A 19,848-nucleotide genomic window follows, 5' to 3' on the forward strand; every position below is an offset into this window, starting at 1 on the left:
GGTACAGGGGCCAGTAGGTAAGTCTTTAAGGGCGCACTCCCACTGTCCGTCCGTACCGTGCCCCGTGCTTTAGGGTACTTGTCCTCCCCTCCCTTGCCCCCCGTGGCCCAGGCCCATTTTTACTCACACTACCTGGGCCTTTGAGCGAATGCTTCTTGCTACCTATACGTCATCACGCCGTAACACGTCACACGCATTGATTGACGTCATTGCGATGCGTGGCTTTGTTTCCAAATCTTTCCATAGACCTCAGAGTTTTTGTGTGTCTTGTCCGACTGTTTATGAATATTTTCATCCGACCAAATCTGCAGTAAACACTCCACCTCCGCATCACACCAACGTGAACCTTTCGCCGGCATTGTTTTAAATGTCCGCGCATGGTTCCTCCTTTTTTCTATGACCGAACAGGCGCACATAAAATGACGTCAGCACCGTCGTAGGCCTCGTGCTCGGACACGTGTACACGCTCGTGCTCGTACATGTGCAAATGTGCTTTACAAAAGCCAACCTCTCCCAAACGGGCCGTGGACAGCAAGCGTACCGCTCCTAGGCACAGTACGGTTGCACTCACACTGGTCAAACGAACTAGACTGTAGCCGAGAAACACACATGGGCACGGTATGGATGGACGGTGAGAGTGCGCTCTTTTAATAAACTCTGGGTTCACTAACTTAATTGTTGGTGCTTTGTTTTCTGTGACGATGGAATGCCTTCAGCATGCTTCCCCGAGCTAATCAGTGTTAGCCACAGCAGGCTGTTAGCTGCTCTCGGATATTTCTCTGTTAATAGTTGTTACATAAAAAATTTTCTTGATGGTTTATTCGATGAGTGTATTTTCTGAAAAAAACCCTGGGATGATTTTACACTGGAATTTCCCTTTAAGTAGTTAGGAGCAACCATTTCTATGAAGCACTAGTAGGAAAAACACTTAAACAGTACATCTTCATTATGTTTGTTCTTACCAAGTTCTGGTGTATGAGTTTATGGAGTGCACAGAGTCTGTCTTAATAATAGTCAGGTGTCAATCGGAACAACCAAACAGGTTTTGCTTGCTCTAATCATTCCTCTTGTTCACACTAAGAGATCTTTTCTTAATGCCGTACGAACAGAAGAAGTGATTTCACCAAGCACCACTGTGAGAATGACCACAATTACAGCTGGATGATACAGAAAAAAATGATCCACAGGCAAGTGTGGCGGCGCGAGGAGATGATTTTTAGTTTACAGTAAGGTGTTTAGAATGTCAAATAATTGTTGCCAGACAACGCCACCCTGGGAGTTTCACCCAGGGACTTTAAGTGAACTAACGTGAAATGGGAAGGCATTCAGGTCCGTAACAAAATGAGGCAGAGACAGTAGTTCACCGATACAAAAATATTATTTTATTATTATTCTGTTATTTAAAAAGGGTTAAACGAAATCATTCACTGTGGGGAAATTAAATGAAACCAATCGGGGCTGAGACCTACTAGTGAAAGATTGGGTCAACAAAACGGGGATACCTGGAACACCACACGTGCAGCAAAATAAGGATAAAGTGAATACTCAGCCAGTGAAGACAACACAAAAAAAGGGAAGGGCACCACCACCAGACACCAATCCACCACCGTAGGCTCAGCACCTGAAAGGGGGGGGGGGCACCAGAGAAACAGTTTAGGGACAAAGAAAACAATATAATAGCTATTAAGAAAAGAAATTAATAAACTTGGATTTACAATATATACACACAATAATTAGGCACAATAGCAAATCAAATTGCTTACCCAAAATATACAAAATCACAACCCTCAAAAAGAAATAATGACTAACCAAATCTATGGGTTGCAAAAGAAAAGAAAATTATAATAATGAACATACAGCAAACAACTACTAAACAAACACAAGATAACAGAAACCACCATAAACATTACCACACTGTTCTCTCATGCACGCACACACACACACACACACAAACATACATTAAGACGTGGCAGAATAAATGAAGCGACAGCGTTGCTGAACCACAGGTACGCCCAGGCAGCGACGGGCAGCACCGAAGACACCCAGCCAGCCCAACAGTCAAAGCCTAACAGAGCAGGCGGGGGCCGAGACGGCCGAGGCGGCAATGGGAGCTCAAGCACAGCAGCAAAAGGTGGTACAGCAAGCGATCGATCTGCAGCAATAAGCGGTGTCTAAACGCCAGCAAGGCAAAGCAGCTCCAGCGATGCAAGCAGCTCCAGCCAGGCACACAGCTCAAACCAGGCAAAGCAGCAGTGGTTTAGTGGTCAGATTAGCCGGCGCTAAGCCGCTACATAGACATCTTTAGCCTACAATAATAAACAAACATGAGAAACTTACAAGTGGCTGAAGGAGGAAGCTACTGTCACTCTACTACATACCGGTCAGGCAGTCGCGGACAATGCAGCGTGGGGAGAGTTCGGCGCTACACGAAAACAACCTGTAAACAAACACACAGGTTGCCACACGTGCAATGCTACAGGGGAAGACACGGGAGGCAGAGAGCTCACCTACCAGCAGCGAGCAGCGTACGGAGCGGTACGAAGCGGTGAGCAGCATGCAGCCAGCAGCAACACCCAAGCGAGCCTCTGCTAACAGAGGGGCGGAAGTGACGGACACCAGGAAATGACGTGGCCTGGCCCCAGGCAAGCAAGAGGAAGACAGGTACTCTCCACCCCCTTTTATGCGGCCTTCACCCACCGCAATTGGCTGGGGCCGCCTCCTGCGTGATGTCACAGGCCAAATGACTGTGTCCTGCTACACAAGGTTTGAGGTGGGTCACCAAGGCGATTCTTTTATTCATTGTCCTTGGCAAACCTTATAGGCACATCAGGATCACCAAACAAAAGAGAACCCCAAGTTGCCAAAATGGCGCCTATTTATAGGGTGTCAACCTATTACCCTGGAAGAATCCATTCTCCGGGATCCCCTGCCTAAAACATTTTTAACCCACCATTGTTTTTATTTCTGTATCTGCACCACATCATCTGTGACTTATATACATCCTACTCTACATCCACTGACAGAGAAAATACACCAATACACTTCATATTACCTCCACTAAAATACAATGCACACATTTACCATCCCCACACCAATTTACACTTGGCCGCCCCCGCCTTTTGCCTGCACACCCGGAAGACAAAAGACTGGTGAGTACACAACACTCTTGATTTATCCACTGCACACTCATTAAGCAACACAATACACATTTTTAACTTAGCTCCTTGTTTGATCAATTAACAACTTAATAGGCACATTTAACCCCATGTCCCTCTGCTCTAGGTAAACTGCGTGGCCTACACAGCACCTATCAGCCAGATCAAGACCCGCCAAACATCAATCAACATGGCTACAAATACTCAATACACACACACACACACACACACACACACACACACACACACACACACACACACACACACACACACACACACAAAATGTGCCAAAAACAGTGTTAAAATGTATTGTGCAAATCTCCAATAAAGTGCTGTTGCTCTTCTTAAAGTGTCTGTGCAATTATTAAAGTGCATCTGTAATCATACTCAGTCTAAAGTGCGTGGTGCCATGTGTGCAAAACTGGTGACGATGTGCTCTTCGTCACAACCACAGATAACTGTTTCAACGTTCATATGAGCACCTGACTATTAAGACACTAGGGTAGACACTACAGGTGAATAGGGTTACATTTATAACTAGTAGATATCACCATGAAACCTCCCCAGCTTTCTAAAATTATCTTTAACCTCTTCTTCCCTGAGACCCCGTCGGCGGGGGCAATCAGATAGTATAACAACATCCCCCTCTGCCGCAACATGTAGCTTGCATACAGACACACATGCTGCATACCCACAGAAAGCTAAGAATCTCTTCTACACGCTCATATAAACCATTTGTATGACCAACAAACACAGTTACAACAGCGAGCAATCAAACAATATGAGGCGAAAAAACAGAAATAAGAGCAACACAGACAAATAAAGCTGGCACAGTGGCTGCTCTGATATCAGCAAGATTTCACTGCATCCACTCCATAGCAGAGTCTCCACACGTTCCAAAAATACTATTTTTATCACTCTACGACCAAGTTTCACTGATCCAGCAGCCAAATATGACAGAAAACAACAAGCGCATTTGAAAAACAAAACCAGAAATGCTGTCTTACCTTTGCAGTATCACAGTGAAAAGTTTAATCCACAGAAATAAAAACCGCTGAAATGGAAGGACAACATCTCCCAACATGCTTTGGAGGTTTTTCCGGCTTCTTTGACCTGCTAAGCCCGCTTTTCAAAGGCTCTGATTGGGTCATAGCGCCTGTCCGTCATGTAGTGTAGCTCGTCCTTATCCCTTTGTGATTCGCTAGTCGTGTGGTTTGAGTGAAAAAAACGCTCACAACTTGATTCTATTGGTTCTTACGATTCCAACGAGGTGTCATGCTTCAAGATTGACCAATGTGGACGGAAGATATAGCCCCGCGTAAGGGCAAAGGGACTCTGTCGCGCTAACGGCGCTAGCGCGCTAGCGACGTTAGCGCTGTGACGCACGGTGACAGACTGAGGCTGGCGTGAATACACGGACTGACACTCGCTGTTCTGCTGCTTTTATGCACTTTATCTTCCTGTGGCTGTGCAAGCCACGGATCTGTGTCTTGTAAATAGTTGTTTGCAGAATATTTTGGCCAGCACTTTGCTATTGCACTTTGTAGTGGCACATTGTTGTTGTTGCTGTTGTTGCTGATTTCCATCATTATTGTTACTATTTTAATTACTATGTCCCTACTATTATTATATCATTACAGTTATTGTTGTATTAAAGTGAATACAGTAATCTGGCCCTTTTGGAGACTTGGAGACAAATGTAGTCCTTTTGTAGGGTTTATGTGTGTGTGTGTGTAGGGGGGGGGGGGTCCTATTTATTTTTTCTTTTTTTTTCTTTCAAAAACTGTTTTCTCTTAGATCCAAAATGACATTTAAATTAAATTAAATTAATTTTACAACGTGGTACCTAAGAAATCTCAAATGGCACTAATGGTGCCAAGTTGTGCCAAATCGTGCCAAATATGCCAAACTTGAGGACGCCTATATATTTCTTCAATAAGACCTCTATAATTGTTCCTCTGCTTTATTTCAGCAGCATCAAACTTCTCACAGGTGATGTCCAGATGTTGTTCCATGGCTTTATTGAGTTTTTTGGCTACTGTGGCATTATTTTCAAAGGGATATTTATATAAAATGACAATTTTTTTTTGGCGAGGGAAGAAATTCTTCCATTTTTGCTTTGTTCCATCTGCACTTACTCTGACACACTTGCATTAATAGTGCTGCTTACACTTCTGATGCCATCTCACATGTGTAACCTTTATTGTAATACCAAGATAATGCACATAAAGCTTGTAATTACAGAGATATACCCTATTTATTCTGAGCATGTCATTTTCGAGCAGGAACCTCAAAAACGGACTCAGGGAAGAAGAGGTTTTAAACATGCAAATCTAATGCTAACTTTCAGTGAATTTAAGAGAAATCTAGAGACACAAACAAAGTGATAAACAAATTTACACATCAATGTGTATTTTTTCCCCCACTAGTCTGAAAGAAGACCTTTTTAGGAAGCAAAATGTCCCAAAATCTCTAATCTGACCAGTGTGTAAAAAATTTGTTTTTTTTGCGCGTTTCCCCTTAAAATAATACCCCCACCACCACAAAAAGAATGGATCTTGATTTGTACTGTATGGATAAACGATTAATAATTGCTAAAATAAAAAAATTAAAAAGTGAATTACTTAATATGGTGAAACTAGAATGTACGCTTTCAGTTGAGGTCTCTCAGATCTTACTGAGTGACGTCATAAGCATTACAGAATATCTCAAAAGAGCTGGAAATCTTAATGCCATGCATTTTTTCTGCTTTTTAATTTCTTTCATTTCTGTGAGATTTAACAAGGCTATGCCAACAGGTATTTAAAACCCAGAGTTTCAGGAAATACAAGATGTTAGGTTGAAAGTTTCGTTTAATGTGTAGCTTAATTGATAGCTTTGTTATGGAAAATATGTATTAAACAATACACAGGGCATCTATCATTGCTTTAAATATGGCATCTATGGTTTTAATATTTATAAAATTGGGACTATGGATACAGTACACTTATGTCATTGGTCAGATCACCTTTGTAGTGTTAGTAAAGTTTTTATTATTGAGGGATAAAGACTTTCCCACTACAATATGAAGCATTTAAAAGGACACTCTCCTGACTCTATATGTCAACGGAAATGTACTCATCACAGTTCATCCGCCAGTGGAACCTTGTATTTCTTCTGTGTCTCCGGAGGATCTTAGAGAAAATATTATCATCAGACAGCTAACTAAAGGGTGGGGTGGACAACATGGGACATTGAAAGACATGGGTGTTTATGAGGCAGGGAGCATCTGACAAAAGATGCTATAGAGTTGCATTATGGGAAGTGTAGGTTCTAGAATCTTTGGAGCTTGACCCACAGAGGAAACTGTATATCAACCTCTGCTGCACAGTCTTACAAACACTATAATTCAATAAGTGTTTGCTGGTAGTAGCGATTTTGCCTTTAACCAGAGGACATATAATATAAAATACTATATATATATATATATATATATATATATATATATATATATATATATATATATATATATATATAAAACATAATACTTTCTCCAGCAGGGCCATGGACTCAAATGGTCAAACTTTCAAGCCCCTTTTCTAAACTATTGATAATGATAATGATACTACTTATTAAACCCTTACTGTTCTCTACTGTGCTTTTTATTTGTATTCCATGAATCACTGTTGCTGCTACAACATGAATTCTGTATTTATTGAATTTAGAATCATCATACTGTGTATGAAACTTTACCACATTTACATTCACAGTGTATTTAAACAAAGCTCTCTGAAAAAATTAGGAACCAAATCTGAGAAATTCTCGAAGGAGGAATTTGATGGCTAAATGAATTGTGACCTGCTTTCTTTGGACCCCCTGGCATCTCTTAAAGGCTCCTGGTGGTCCCTGGACCTCAGACTGGCCCTCAGTGACAATCACTAACCTCCCGAGAGCTGCAGCAGTCAGACGTGTTCAGTGGCTCACTCACCAGGGGTGTGTTGTTGCTGAGTTGTTGTCACTTGAGTGTTTATCTGCCACAAAGCCTTCATCTGAGGTGTCACCAAACCCTGCGGACATTCCTTCCTGTCTAACATTGCTGCACTTTTCACATTTTGTCTTGGTGCCTGTATTTGGGCTTAAGGTGTTTTTTTAAAAAAGCCAATGATGAGTTGTCTGTCTGTCTGGAATGGTTTTCTGTTTGTCCAGCCGAAACGGGGCAGTCAGCGGTGGGCTTCTTGTGAATTCTTGTCAGAATGTTGTATTTTAAATCATTTTAAACACGTGTCTGTCTAGAAACAGGAAAGAATAGGCAAGTTACTGCACACAAATCCGGAAGAATTCCTCCTGACTTTAGGGACTACTTGAAACAAGTGGATTTGAAATTAAAAACAGGTCAGACTATTATTGAGGTTTTTCACTATTGTAAAGAAAATAAAACTTTATTTTAAAGTTACAGACCAAACTAGAAAATAAAAGAATGTTTTTAAGAATCTGAAGGCCTTCTGCATAAGAAAAAAAGAATCTGCACCCTAACTAAAGCTGTCAAATAAATGTACTGCAGTAAAAAGTACAATATTCCCTCTAAAATCTTGAATGGATGTATTAGCATAAGGGAAATACAGTACAGTAAATGTCCTACTTAGTTACTTTCCTCTACTGATTACCAGTGTTCACTAATAACTTTTATTTTGAGATTTTAGTGAGACTTAAAATAACTATTTTCATTTCATTCGAGTTAAAATAAGATAATACCTATAATCAGGTTAGATACGTGGATTTAAACGCCTAATAGTCCTCTCAACAACCCCTGTTGGTCCGCTAACCTCATCTTGAGAAACATGTGGCCTAGACAGTATTCAGTAATGTCTCTGGTCCTTTTTAGATACTTGGCTTTAGGCTTCGTATCGCGGGGAGCTGGAATGTCTGGAGCGCTTCCCTGTCACCACATTGTCTGTCTAACCGGACACGGAACTTTGCCCAGCACCATCTCTGCCTAAAGGACTGAGGAATTCTGGGGGGTCCGTCTCTGCCGTTACTTTCAGACACCAAATGTAAACTTAAACCTGCCGGTTCAGCTATGAAGACAGAGCGGGGCTGTGTGGAGACGCTGGCGAATCTCAAAGAGCTGCTTCAAAAACAGGCGCAAGGAGAGGAGGATGCCCCGGAAAAACAAGACGGAAGCAAATATGTCGACATGGAGTTGGTGGACACGAACCCAAGCGTGGCAAACCATGAGAAAGATTGTCTTTTTGCTGAAATAGACCAAATGCCTGTCCTTATTCAGAGCAGCGGCGCCGGAGCCCTCTGCGCAACGGAACAAAACCATGAGCTGGCGAATAAGACCAACACTGAAACTAAGAAGAAAGATGACTCTGGAGCTGAGAAAAGTGCAGAATATGTTAACATGGGTCCCTCTTATCCATCCTCATCATCAGGTCTACCTCTCCCTTGTCGTAACGCAAAATCAGAGGATTGCCTTAAATCAGGAGACAAAGGCGAGCGCGCCATAACGCAGCCGGAGGAGTCCAAAAAAGAATGCTACACAAACACAGTAAGAGATGAGGGATTACACTGTCGTGACAATTATCTGAGCGGGAAAAGTGAGTCGGATGATTATGAGGATGAGGATGATGTTATTCTGTTGCTTTCCGACCACTGCCTCCCGTGCGTAACGGAGGGTGAGTCCCATTACATTACTACACACGAGATTCAGCTCTTGGAGCTTTCTGACCACGAGGAGGACTATGACCTCGGGGTTGGCTCCTCCACCAGCTGGGACATTGAGGATGACAACCAAGTGTACTCTTTTGTCCATTACGCTTCTTTTGATGGTGATGGAGCAGTGGGGGAAAGGGCGGACGGCCGCCAGCCTCGCCCACAGGGCGCAGCAGCCGCAACAGTCAGCACTATGCTTGAAAGTGATCCGTGCGACACGGCCAAGTTAACCAGCTCAGATGAGAGTGTATCAAAGCTCCAGCAGCAGCAGCAACAGCAGCAGCATTACAGTGTCAACAGTGCGGGGCAGATCCACCTGTCAATCAGAACCACTTCTCAAGCTATAAATGACCCCAGCAACATCCAAGAACAGGGAAATATCATTTATCATGCCAAGCGCTCCGGAGACACGAGTCGTTATGTGTTTAGGGGAGCTGATGGAAAGGCAGGGACGGTGTGTGACGGTGCAAAGTGTTTCATAGCTGCGCCCGGACGCTTACACTTTGGCCGCAGATTGAGGGGAAAAGAGGTCATCGAGAATTCCAGCGGTGCGTCCAGCGCTCTCAGTGAGCCTGACGACGCTGACAAAGAGGTGCGCAACCTGACGGCTAAAGCCTTCAAGAGCTTGGCGTATCCTTACTTTGATGCCATTAATTTCAGCACCTCCAGTGAGTCCTCTGCATCCGATCACGGGAAAGGGATAAACAGGTGGTCCACGTTTGTCGACCTGAATTATGGCAACATGAATATGTCACAGGGACTGGACCAAAGTGTTGTTTCCCAACAAAACTCAACGGCCTCATTTGAAATCGCCAAAAATATAGACAAAATAGGTTATAAGGGCATTGCACTGGCAAGCATCAAACCGCCCACCAGCAAGATCTTCACTCTGAATGGCAACCCCCATAGCGCATCATCATCTACAAAGCAAATAGAGCTGATGGGGGAATTAAGTCAGAGCAACAGTGGAGTGATCAGACTCACAGAGACTCTGAATTTTCGTTGCAATGTGAAATCGGGAATGTCTGGGGGAGAAAGACACACTAACTTTGCACAAAACGCTGCAGGATCACGTTCCACAGATGAAGTTACCAACACTTTGCCAAGCGGGCAGAGGAGTCGGGCCAGCAAGTCGCCTTCTAAAACCATGGAAGACACACACAAGAAAGCCATATTCGCCTCGAGTCTGATCAAAAATGTCATTTCTAAGAAGATGCAGTTCGAGCAGGAGCGCAAGATGGAAAGAGGGGAGATAAGTGAACCGCATCCGACACCTTCCCCGTGCATGGTGCACAATGAGAGCGACAGCCACAGGGAGAAGGGGGGCAGGGAGCTGCAGAGACAGAGCTCCAGGTTTTCCGAGTGCAGCTCCGGCTACGCCATAATGTCCGTGGATGAATTAGGGGACTTCGTGGACAGCGCCTCATGTGATACTAAGAGTGACTCCCGAAGACAAGACACGGCCGATCTCGCACCAGAAACTAATTTGGATCCCGCAAATGAAGCTGGAATCGAGACTAAAAAAGGCGCATTGGAAGCGTCCAAAAGCACGCTGCTTCGGAGCCAAAATAGCGCGTTCAGATGCTGGAAGGACGAGGAGCTAGAGTTTCAAAAGGATCATAAAAACGACAAAACCACGGAGAAGTCACTTTTAACTAACGACCAAGGGGACGAGGGGGATCAGTACTCAGTGGGTAGCAGCAAACTCACTAAAATGTCACATTTGTTTGTGCCAAGTATCCAACTGCTGTCCGGTGACGGAGAAGCCGAACAACAGCTGCAGAGCAGGAATTATACTCCATATGGAGACGACGAAGGGATACAACTGCGCTCTGACAACACCTCATTCGTCGCGGACTCCAGGAGTGCGGCTACATCTAAATCTCCGGAAATTAAAATTAATTTAAGGAGCGTCAGAGACAACAAAACGGAGTCGTTTGGCGTCTCCAAACTGCGCGCTCCTAATATAGGCTGTAACGCAGCCAGCCTCATCAGAACAGATGACTTCAAATGCCAGGCGCTGGCTACAGCTCTAAAGGGTGAGTCGTCAGATAAAGTGCCGCATTTCATGGTTAGAGACATTAGAGATAATAAAGGAAAGCTCCAGACGCCCATACACCAAGTGAGAGACGTGCGTAAATTGGTTAAAAGTTCCTATCACTTTGTTTCTTTGGATAACAACGAAACTAAATCCAACAGTTCATGTGCTGACAGTCATTCAGAGCAAAAGAAGCAAATGTCAAATCGAAATCCTAACTCCGTGTCCCCCATAGTGATTAAATGCCAGTCTGTGAATACAAATAGTAACGGAAAATATTCTGGAAATCTTACGGAGTTATGTCAACGGGACAGATCGTCTCCAGGGGGCGCTAAGAATGTTCCCATGCAAAGGGCAGTAGGAAGAGCAACCATTGGTAACTCAAATAATCCCTCTGATGAAGTCAGTGGATTGAGAATTGAAAGCAGAACAGCTTTAGAGAAGCAGGAGAAAATATCAGATAACACAGAAAAAAAACAGTCAAATATGGCAAACCAGGGAGCTTTGGCAAAACTCCAGGCTGCTGTGAAAACCATGGAGCAGTTATATACATTTGAAAGAAATGAATGGAAAAGAAAGAATGAGCCCCATCTCATGACAGACAGCCATGTACTTTCACTGATAGCTAGGGAAGAGCACGGAGGACCTGACGAGGAGGGAGTGAGAGGATTCAACGTGGACATGGCAGCCAGAAGAGACTCCTATCCCAACAATGATAGGACGCCACCGGCGGGAGCGTTCCCTTGCACTGACAGCCTCCCGAGGCGAGAGGACAAAGACATCCCCATGGTCTTTCAGACCCCCAGCAGCCACGATGACTGGCTGGTTACAAGGCCAATGCAAGCCACTAGCACCGCAGGGAATAAAAGCATGTTCAACCTCAGCTCTAGCCTTAAGGCCTCTACACCAGCAAAGCCACCCCAACCAAATGCCATCACACAAACACCTTTCAGCACCAAAAACTTAGTCCCAAAGTCCCCTAAGTTGCCTGTGTCCTTAAAAATCAGCCAGAGGAAACTAAGTGGAAATGAAGATGCTCAATCAAAGGAGGTAGAGAGGTCCACACAGGAGCTCTGGAGCGCCCCATCTGACAACGACAACTACCTAACTATTCCAGTCAAGTCTCACACCAGCAGCAATAAACAGGCCTCATCTGCTGATAAATCATCAGTGTACTCTTTTACCCCCCAGACACAACCCACCACTCCTTCAGGACACCTGGGGTCTGGCTTCAGGGGCTTGGAAGACCACACCCAGGTCCCTAGACGCTCCAGCATCGGGATGGACACATGCTCACCAGAGATCCCTCCTGCCACCATCTACCACTCTTTGCCATTGGGCATGTCCACTAATCAGCCTCAGTTGTACTGCTTCTCTCCAGCAATTACCCCTGCTCCCACCCTGGACCCCTTCCAGGCCACACAGAGGAAGATGCTGTTGGATCCCACCACAGGAAACTACTACCTGGTGGACACTCCTATGCAGCCGGCCACCAAGCGCCTCTTTGACCCCGAAACAGGCCAGTATGTGGACGTTCCGGTGCCGCAACCTCCTATGACCCCGGTTCCCATGCCGATCTCACCTTTGGCCATCAGTCCAGGAGCATATGGACACACCTACATGGTCTATCCAGGCTTCATGCCGACATCCTCCGTGATCCCAGCCCGGACGCTGGTGCAGTCGAACCTGTCGTTGCAGTCAGAGGTAGAGAGCGGAGTGAAAGCCTTGCCGCAGCAGACTGAGGGCATGTACATGGAGAGTCCCTTCTACATGACAACTGGAAAGTCTCCCCAGATGGTCTACGGTGTTCAACAGCAGGCCACGGCCAACCGGCCATCACAGGGCTTCTCCAGCGTCAAGCAGCCAGTCATCAGCATTACATCCCAGCAGGGGCCCCGCATCATCGCTCCGCCCTCGTTTGACGGGACCACCATGAGCTTTGTGGTGGAGCACAGATGAACGGCAGCTTACCTGGACAGGTGAGCTTGCCTTCTTATCTTGTGTGTGTGCAGTATCAAGTATTGTGTCATTTGTGTATAGATTGACTTTATGATTAGTTTTTGGTAGATAAAATAAGTACATTTTGTTGAGAATAAAACACTGAAGTCCATGAGAAACATGACGATCTCTTAAAGGAAAATATCCTAATTCGTTTTCATTTAATGGTGACATTCATGCATTTCTGCAGTGTTATTTATTGCTTTTCATATCCAAGATGAAGACAATAATAGTGTGATAACAATTACACTGTTTTCTTCTAATTGTAATATAGTACCACTACTAGAGATCAATAGCTCATGATTGATCTTGGGAATAGCATTTGACAAAAACATTCTCACCACCTTACCTGACTTCCGCCAGATGAGTTTGGTTCCTCCTTGCTTCCCTCATCCATCTGGGTTCGCTCCATAGGAAAGTGATTTCAGGAGGCTGGGCCTTATCAAAAAGCCTTGCATATGATTGATAAACCACTTGTCTGTCATCTTTATTGAAGTGCTACTTCAACCACTCACATGGAAACCAACCTGTGACGCTGATGAGAGCAACGCAGGGAAAAGCCAAATAGAACAGCTGACATAGTTTCCACCAACAAAAGCCTTCAGAGCCGTTCTCTGGTGTTCGTTAAAGAAGAAAGATTCTCTAGATTGGACAACACGGATGAAACAGCAGCATCCATGTTGATGACTGCTTCCTGGATGCGAGCCGTAATTGTTGTCGGAATCACAACAGTCGCTTCTCTGCTATGTTACATCTATAAAACCCCGCCCGGCGGTCCCAATTGGCTCAACCATTTTTTACAGACCTTGAAATCCCTCTGCAATGGATCGATCCCAGATGGTTGAGTGGAGCTAGGCGGAGTCAAGGCGGACTCAAGGCGGAGTCAAACCTTAACCTTGTAACCTTAACTTAAAGGTTGAATATGGGGAAGGAGCAGAACACCGCACATCTAGTGACTCAAGATCGTAGTCACAAAAACAACAACAACCCCCAGCAGTCGGGTTGCCAGGTTCGTTGCTGAGTGTGTCAAGCGAGGAGACAGGAGACCTGAGTCTGTTTGAGCCTGTTTGAACCCATCCCCTCCGGCAAATCACACCATAAAAACAAGGATTAGAGTTTGACTGACAGTTAGCGTTAGCAGTTAGCGTTAGCTGTTACGCCATTTGGGCGTGCGTTTTAATGGCGTTTCTCTCCTTTCTCTCAGTCCATGGAGTGAATGCTTGGCCTATATTGACTGTGGGTTTTGCCCGTCTCCGCTCACTCAGCTGCTGGGACAAATAACGCCCCGTTCAATGAGGCTCCGAAGCAGCTGCAGGATTGGCAAACTCCATTTCACCCAGTGCCAGCCTACAGTAGCTGCACCCAACAACAGACAACCCTGGCCACCAGCAACGCCCAATGCTATTGGCTGCTACCATGGAAACACAACGGGACAGAAAGTCATTGTCAAATCCGTCAAAATTAAAAAAAAATACTAATTCAGATTAAAAAAAAATTTTTTTTATGGAAAAGCAATACTTTGATTCTGGACCCCTTACAACACCCTGTAGGTGTATTATTATTATTTCTTTAAATATAGCTTTTAATAAAGATTCTACATATTCAACCTTTAAGTAAAAGAAGCAGTACCATCATACAAATACTGATACATGTCCTACAGTATGTGCTTATTAGTACAATTACAAGTACTCATATTGCAGGATGGCCCCTTTCAGATTGCCATAATATCATAAAACATTATTGAATTATTACCATTAAAGATCAAGTGTGTAATCTAAATTTGATGTTGTAGCTGTTTGAGGTGCAGATGATTTGAACAACTTCAAATACTGTTGAGTCATTTAGTCAAGAACATTGCAACATATTTCGCTCACAAGTCTTAAATCATAATCAGCAAAAATACCCAGTATGTATAGTAAAGTAAAAATGTAGTGGATAAAAAGCACAATATTTTGCTTTTTTGAGTGTAAATACTCAAGTAAATATCAAGTACAGTACTGCAAAAAACTAAAGTACAGTACCTGGTTAAATGCTTTCCACCACTGCTAGTAATGCAACTAGTTTTAATACAAATATTTTACTTTAATAATTGAATGCTAATGTCACAGTCTCGATCTGATCATGTGCTTACTTATTGTACCCTAATGGCTCTAATGGGACTTAAGCAGCCTGAGTAACTTCCAGCTGGTCAGGTACCCCTTCAGTCTGTCAGTGTGTCTGGTAAGCATCAAGTGCCATTCTGGCCTTAGGGAAAATGATCCTTCACCCTGTGTAAGATGTTCCTCTCTTCATTCCTGCCTCTAAGGCTAAGCACAGAACCGGACACTAATATTACTACTGCTAGTGCAACTACTGCTTCTGATACAAACTCTATCACTGTTAGTGACAGTTGTAAAACAGCTGCTACTCCCTCACAAGATAAATTTGTCTTTCCAATTATAATACTGTAGTTCTAGTTGATCAAAGTTTCAATGGGAAGGCTATGTTGAAAACTGAACCAATAAACATTTCAACAGATTTCATTTGAAATTTTCTTTCAGTTTTTCTTTCACGCCAAATTCTCCTAAAACTTTGATGATCGCAAGATAATGAAGCCCAACTTGGAGATAAAGTGGCAACCTTTGTGCTGAGAAATAAAGCCAGCACTTGAGGCTGGCTGCAAAACAGAGCATATCCCATAATTAAGGGCGTGTGTTCACATACCGTGATTTTCTAGCAGAAAGGTGCTGGCAGGGTCCTGGGGAGTGCTTCATCCAAGTTGTTCTTGTGCATTTTTCACATATAACAACTAAAAGTAATGCACAATAATTTTGCGTTTTCCACATATTTATTTTATGTGTGTATTCCACTTATTAAAAGCAGGAGACGTAGTATAAGGAAGCAAATCTTCCCTTGAGCAGGCAAGCTGGAGTGGTGGATGGGTCGCAGAACTCAAAACTTTCACCTGGGCAAGCGGGGCTCGTTTCCCATTGCTGTTTATGTCCTAGATGTACTAAGCCAAACCACAACCTTTTAACTCATCCCTTATCCTAACCATCACCTTTTGTAGGCTATAACCAGTCACGTAATGGTAGTTTTGGTGCCTGAACTTAACCAACACCAAAAGCAACCGTTGTGGTCCACTTCCGGTCCGTCGCCGTCTCGTGGTCCACTTCCATTCACTGTTTCATAAGAAATTATATGAATTTTTGTGCAGAACGTTCCATACAAAATCCTACGGATACACTCTCTCCTCATTGGGAAACAATAGACGTATTTCCACTAGCTCTAGTAGTGGCCTCCTGGAAAGTTTCAGGGCACGCCCTCTCAAATGGCTGTTCACTCGCCGTGTTTCCATTACAAAAAAAGGCCCGGGAGCCCGAGAGCCCAAGAGCCCGAGAGGGATTTACGAGACTCTGACATATCATTCTGAATGGGTTTGGATCACCGGTGATCAGCTGATCAGTGATACAGTGGCACGCCTCTCTTCCTCTAAGTGAGAAATACAGAATAGTTGTAATTTGATTTAAGGTGGCCCGTATGCTTCACAACGTCAACTTATGTACATGTAACATGAAAAAAAACACTCCATCTCAAATATTTGAGGCGCTGTGAAAGTGTTTGTTGACAGACAGACTGTCACCCTGCTGCAGTACGGTTTGTGTGTATGTGTGTGTGTGTGTGTTTGTGCACATTTCTGTGTAAATAGGAGAGAGAGAGAGAGAGAGAGAGAGAGAGAGAGAGAGAGAGAGAGAGAGAGAGAGAGAGAGGGGTATGGAGCATGCAGCAAAGGACCACAGGTTGAAAATTCAAACCATTTTCATTTTCTGTTCTGTGTTTTTCTTCACCACTCGATAAAAGTGTCGACTCTACTTTGGCGTGTTGTTGTGGCGTCTGTACTACCACACGTCACATCTCGCTGAGAGCTACATCCAATCAGCAATCGGGTAAATCTCAGGGGACAAAAGAGGCCCTGCTCTCCGACAGGGTCATTTTCTATTCGGTCAAACAGCTTTCTGAGGGACTCACATGCAATTTAGGGTCATTTTTGGTGAGATAGAGCCGCCTCATTCAGGGTAGTCGACAATAGTGGAAACACACCTAATATGCTGGCACTATGTGGACACAGGCCGTAACGGCATGGCTCATTTGAGTGGCAGGTGACTGCCATCACAGGAGGCTAATGCTTAGCTGCTAGCTGCTCTGCTAGGTGTAACCCACACCTCAGCTCTCAGCTGCTTTTGTGCTGTTGGTGCATATGTTGGTACTTTTTGATGGATTTTTAATGCAAATATCAGACAAATAATATGAATTGATTTGCATTTAATTGGATTAAAGGACTGTTCAAGTAGACTTTTCAAAATTGACATTTTCAAATAAAACAATAAAAACTACTATACAGTATCTTATTTATTCATCATTAGATCTCCATACCAGTTGGGCTTCATTTCCCTGCTATCGTCAACGTTTTACATTGACGCTTTAAACTGACTTGCAAAAGAAAATTTAAAACAAGAGGTGCTGCAGTTAGATAGAAAATGACTTGCAGTAAACTATTTTATTAAGAAAAGAAGCATGATGAAATAATATTTCATAATAGCAAGCTGAGTTTTAAAAATTTAATTTAATTTTGATATAGTTTATTTTTATGTCTTCATATGGCTATTTATTTCAGTCTCTGTTCATTCTGAACACTTTGTGTCTCCATTAAGTGCCTCATCTAACCTCAAAAAGCCAACTTGGTCTATTTATGAATTTTCTTGTATTATGTCACCTGGATTAAGAATGCAACCTATCATGTCCCAAGATTCAACATGCAAGCGAAAGGAATACACAGTATGTGATTTTAAAGTTTGCAACTGGATCTCAGCAGCTGCAAGCAGTCTAAAGTGCGTATTCTGATATCACAGCAGAGATACAGAGGATTATATTAATATAAGATTTTTCATGGGCTTGGTGTTTGAATGCGTATGGTGGATATAGTGTGTGCAGTAGTTAAGGTCAGGCCATGGCAGGTGTTTATTATGTGTATACACGGACTGCTTCAGCTGCTGCTGGACATCAAGAGGCTGCCTGGCAGGTCAGAGTCGCAGTGGGGTCAGCCTGCTTTTTATAGAACCAGTCATTTAAAGACAGAGAGAGTGAGAAGTCAGGTTCACATGGCCTTGAATCAGCAATTACATAAACACAACATGCAACATAGCAGCAGAACCTTTGGAGTTCCCCTTCTCATCTGTTGAACTCACATACTGAAGGGCTCAGTTAGGTTTACAAAGATAACAGATATCCTGTAGTGTGAGAGTCTACAGGCTGGAGAAATGGGCTTTTGAGGTAAAGGTAGTTTAAATCCTACAGACTGGAGGTAAAACTGTGTTGGGAACATCAATGAACAATGATAATGTACCTCAACAACTATTGTTGTGGTGCCTTTGAGTATGGTAAGGAACAGCCACATTTGTAAGGAAAAGACTCCACACAAGTGGAATCAGCTAAAGTCAGCTGGACCCCTTCCGGGCTCCAGGGACCAACTGAGGTATTTTAAGGGTGCCAGGAGGTCCGAAACACAAGTTGGTGAAGCTTGATTTTTCTGTGATGGTTAAGTTTAGCTAACAAAAGGTGACAGTTAAGTTTAGGGAACAAAAGGTAAAAATTAAGTTGACGGTTACGTTTAGACAACATAAGGTGATGTTTTATTTTAGGGAACAAAATGTGATGGTTTAGTTTAGGGAACAAAAGGTGACGGTTAAGTTTTGACAACAAAAGGTGACGGTTAAGTTTAGTCAAAAAAAGGTGACGGTTAAGTTTAGACAACAAAAGGTGATGGTTAGGTGTAGACAACAAAGCATCTTGGTTAAGCTTAGAAAAAAGGTTGTGGTTTGGCTTAGTACTTCTAGGACACCAACACCAGTCCCCTTGGTTAAAGTCCTAAGTTTAGTCCATTTTAGCGCTCTACCTATAATTAAGTTAAAATATGAGAGGGAGAGACTGGGATTTTTTCGAGTTGTTGGAAGAAGGGAGGCAGGTCTGATTTGGGGAAAACACAAGACCTGGTTTTCTTGTGATTAAACTGTGAGAAACTATTAGACATTCAGGTACGAATCTCCTTAAGACAATAATGTAAAATGGACAGATTTGAAAGTTCCACATGTAAACACATAAAGCTGGACATCATCAGCATAGCATCACTGCTAGACAGATACTGTGCCCTAATATGGAAACTTGTTAATGGTGTGTGTTTTGTTTTCTTGGTTCCCAACAGGGCTGAGCTCTGAGTGGATGCTGGATGCTGCTTTCGGTATCTTCATTGTGCTATGTTTGTTTGTTTTATCTTCTGGAGGTGATGGATCAGGCCTTCTTAACATCCTGTTTCAGCATGTCTAACGTGTAGGACTATAGGATGTGAAAAAGTATGTATTTCTAGTTTTATAACACCACATTGTAAAAAAATTGTAAGACTTTGAATTGGGGTTGCTAGCACAACCCCCCCCCCCCCAACTATTCAGGATTATGTAGTTTTTTTATTGTGTAATATTTTTTATTTTACAACTCATTATTGTATGATAATATTGATGGGGATGACTACATTATCGTATTATTGTTGTTTATAATATTTAATACGAATAGAAATACAGTAATACATTATACAAACCTAATTCTACTGATGTCGTGTGTGTTAAACCTATATAATGGTGGACATCCTGGAGATCTCTCATCATGTCCTGCATATAAAGCAACATTTTCATATAATTTTTGCACATGTTGCATCACATTAGAATCTTCGGTTTTGATCTACTGACCTAATGAAGACAGTTTGTGTTATGTTAACAGTTTATTCATTATTCCCTGCTTTATATGAAAAGTTCCCTGAGCTACCGTCTGTTATTATTTAACACTATAAAAAAATGGAAATTGATTTAAATCACACAAAAATAAAACTGGCCTGTCCTTCTTCCTTCATTGTAATGTAGAGAGTTACGTTTTAGT

General features: G+C 43.0%; 1 protein-coding gene across 1 annotated transcript; it reads left to right on the top strand.

Moving 5' to 3' along the window:
* The first annotated feature begins 8,173 nt into the window (after positions 1-8,173).
* cUnh4orf54 (chromosome Un C4orf54 homolog) lies at positions 8,174-19,340 on the top strand. Its single transcript, XM_083937268.1, has 2 exons — positions 8,174-12,866; positions 19,124-19,340. Exon 1 carries the CDS (start codon positions 8,212-8,214, stop codon positions 12,844-12,846), a length of 4,635 nt encoding a protein of 1,544 aa, XP_083793394.1. The 5' UTR covers positions 8,174-8,211; the 3' UTR covers positions 12,847-12,866; positions 19,124-19,340.
* The last annotated feature ends 508 nt before the right edge of the window (positions 19,341-19,848 follow it).

Source organism: Echiichthys vipera, assembly GCF_963691815.1.
Source record: "Echiichthys vipera genome assembly, chromosome: 22".
NCBI lineage: Eukaryota > Metazoa > Chordata > Actinopteri > Perciformes > Trachinidae > Echiichthys > Echiichthys vipera.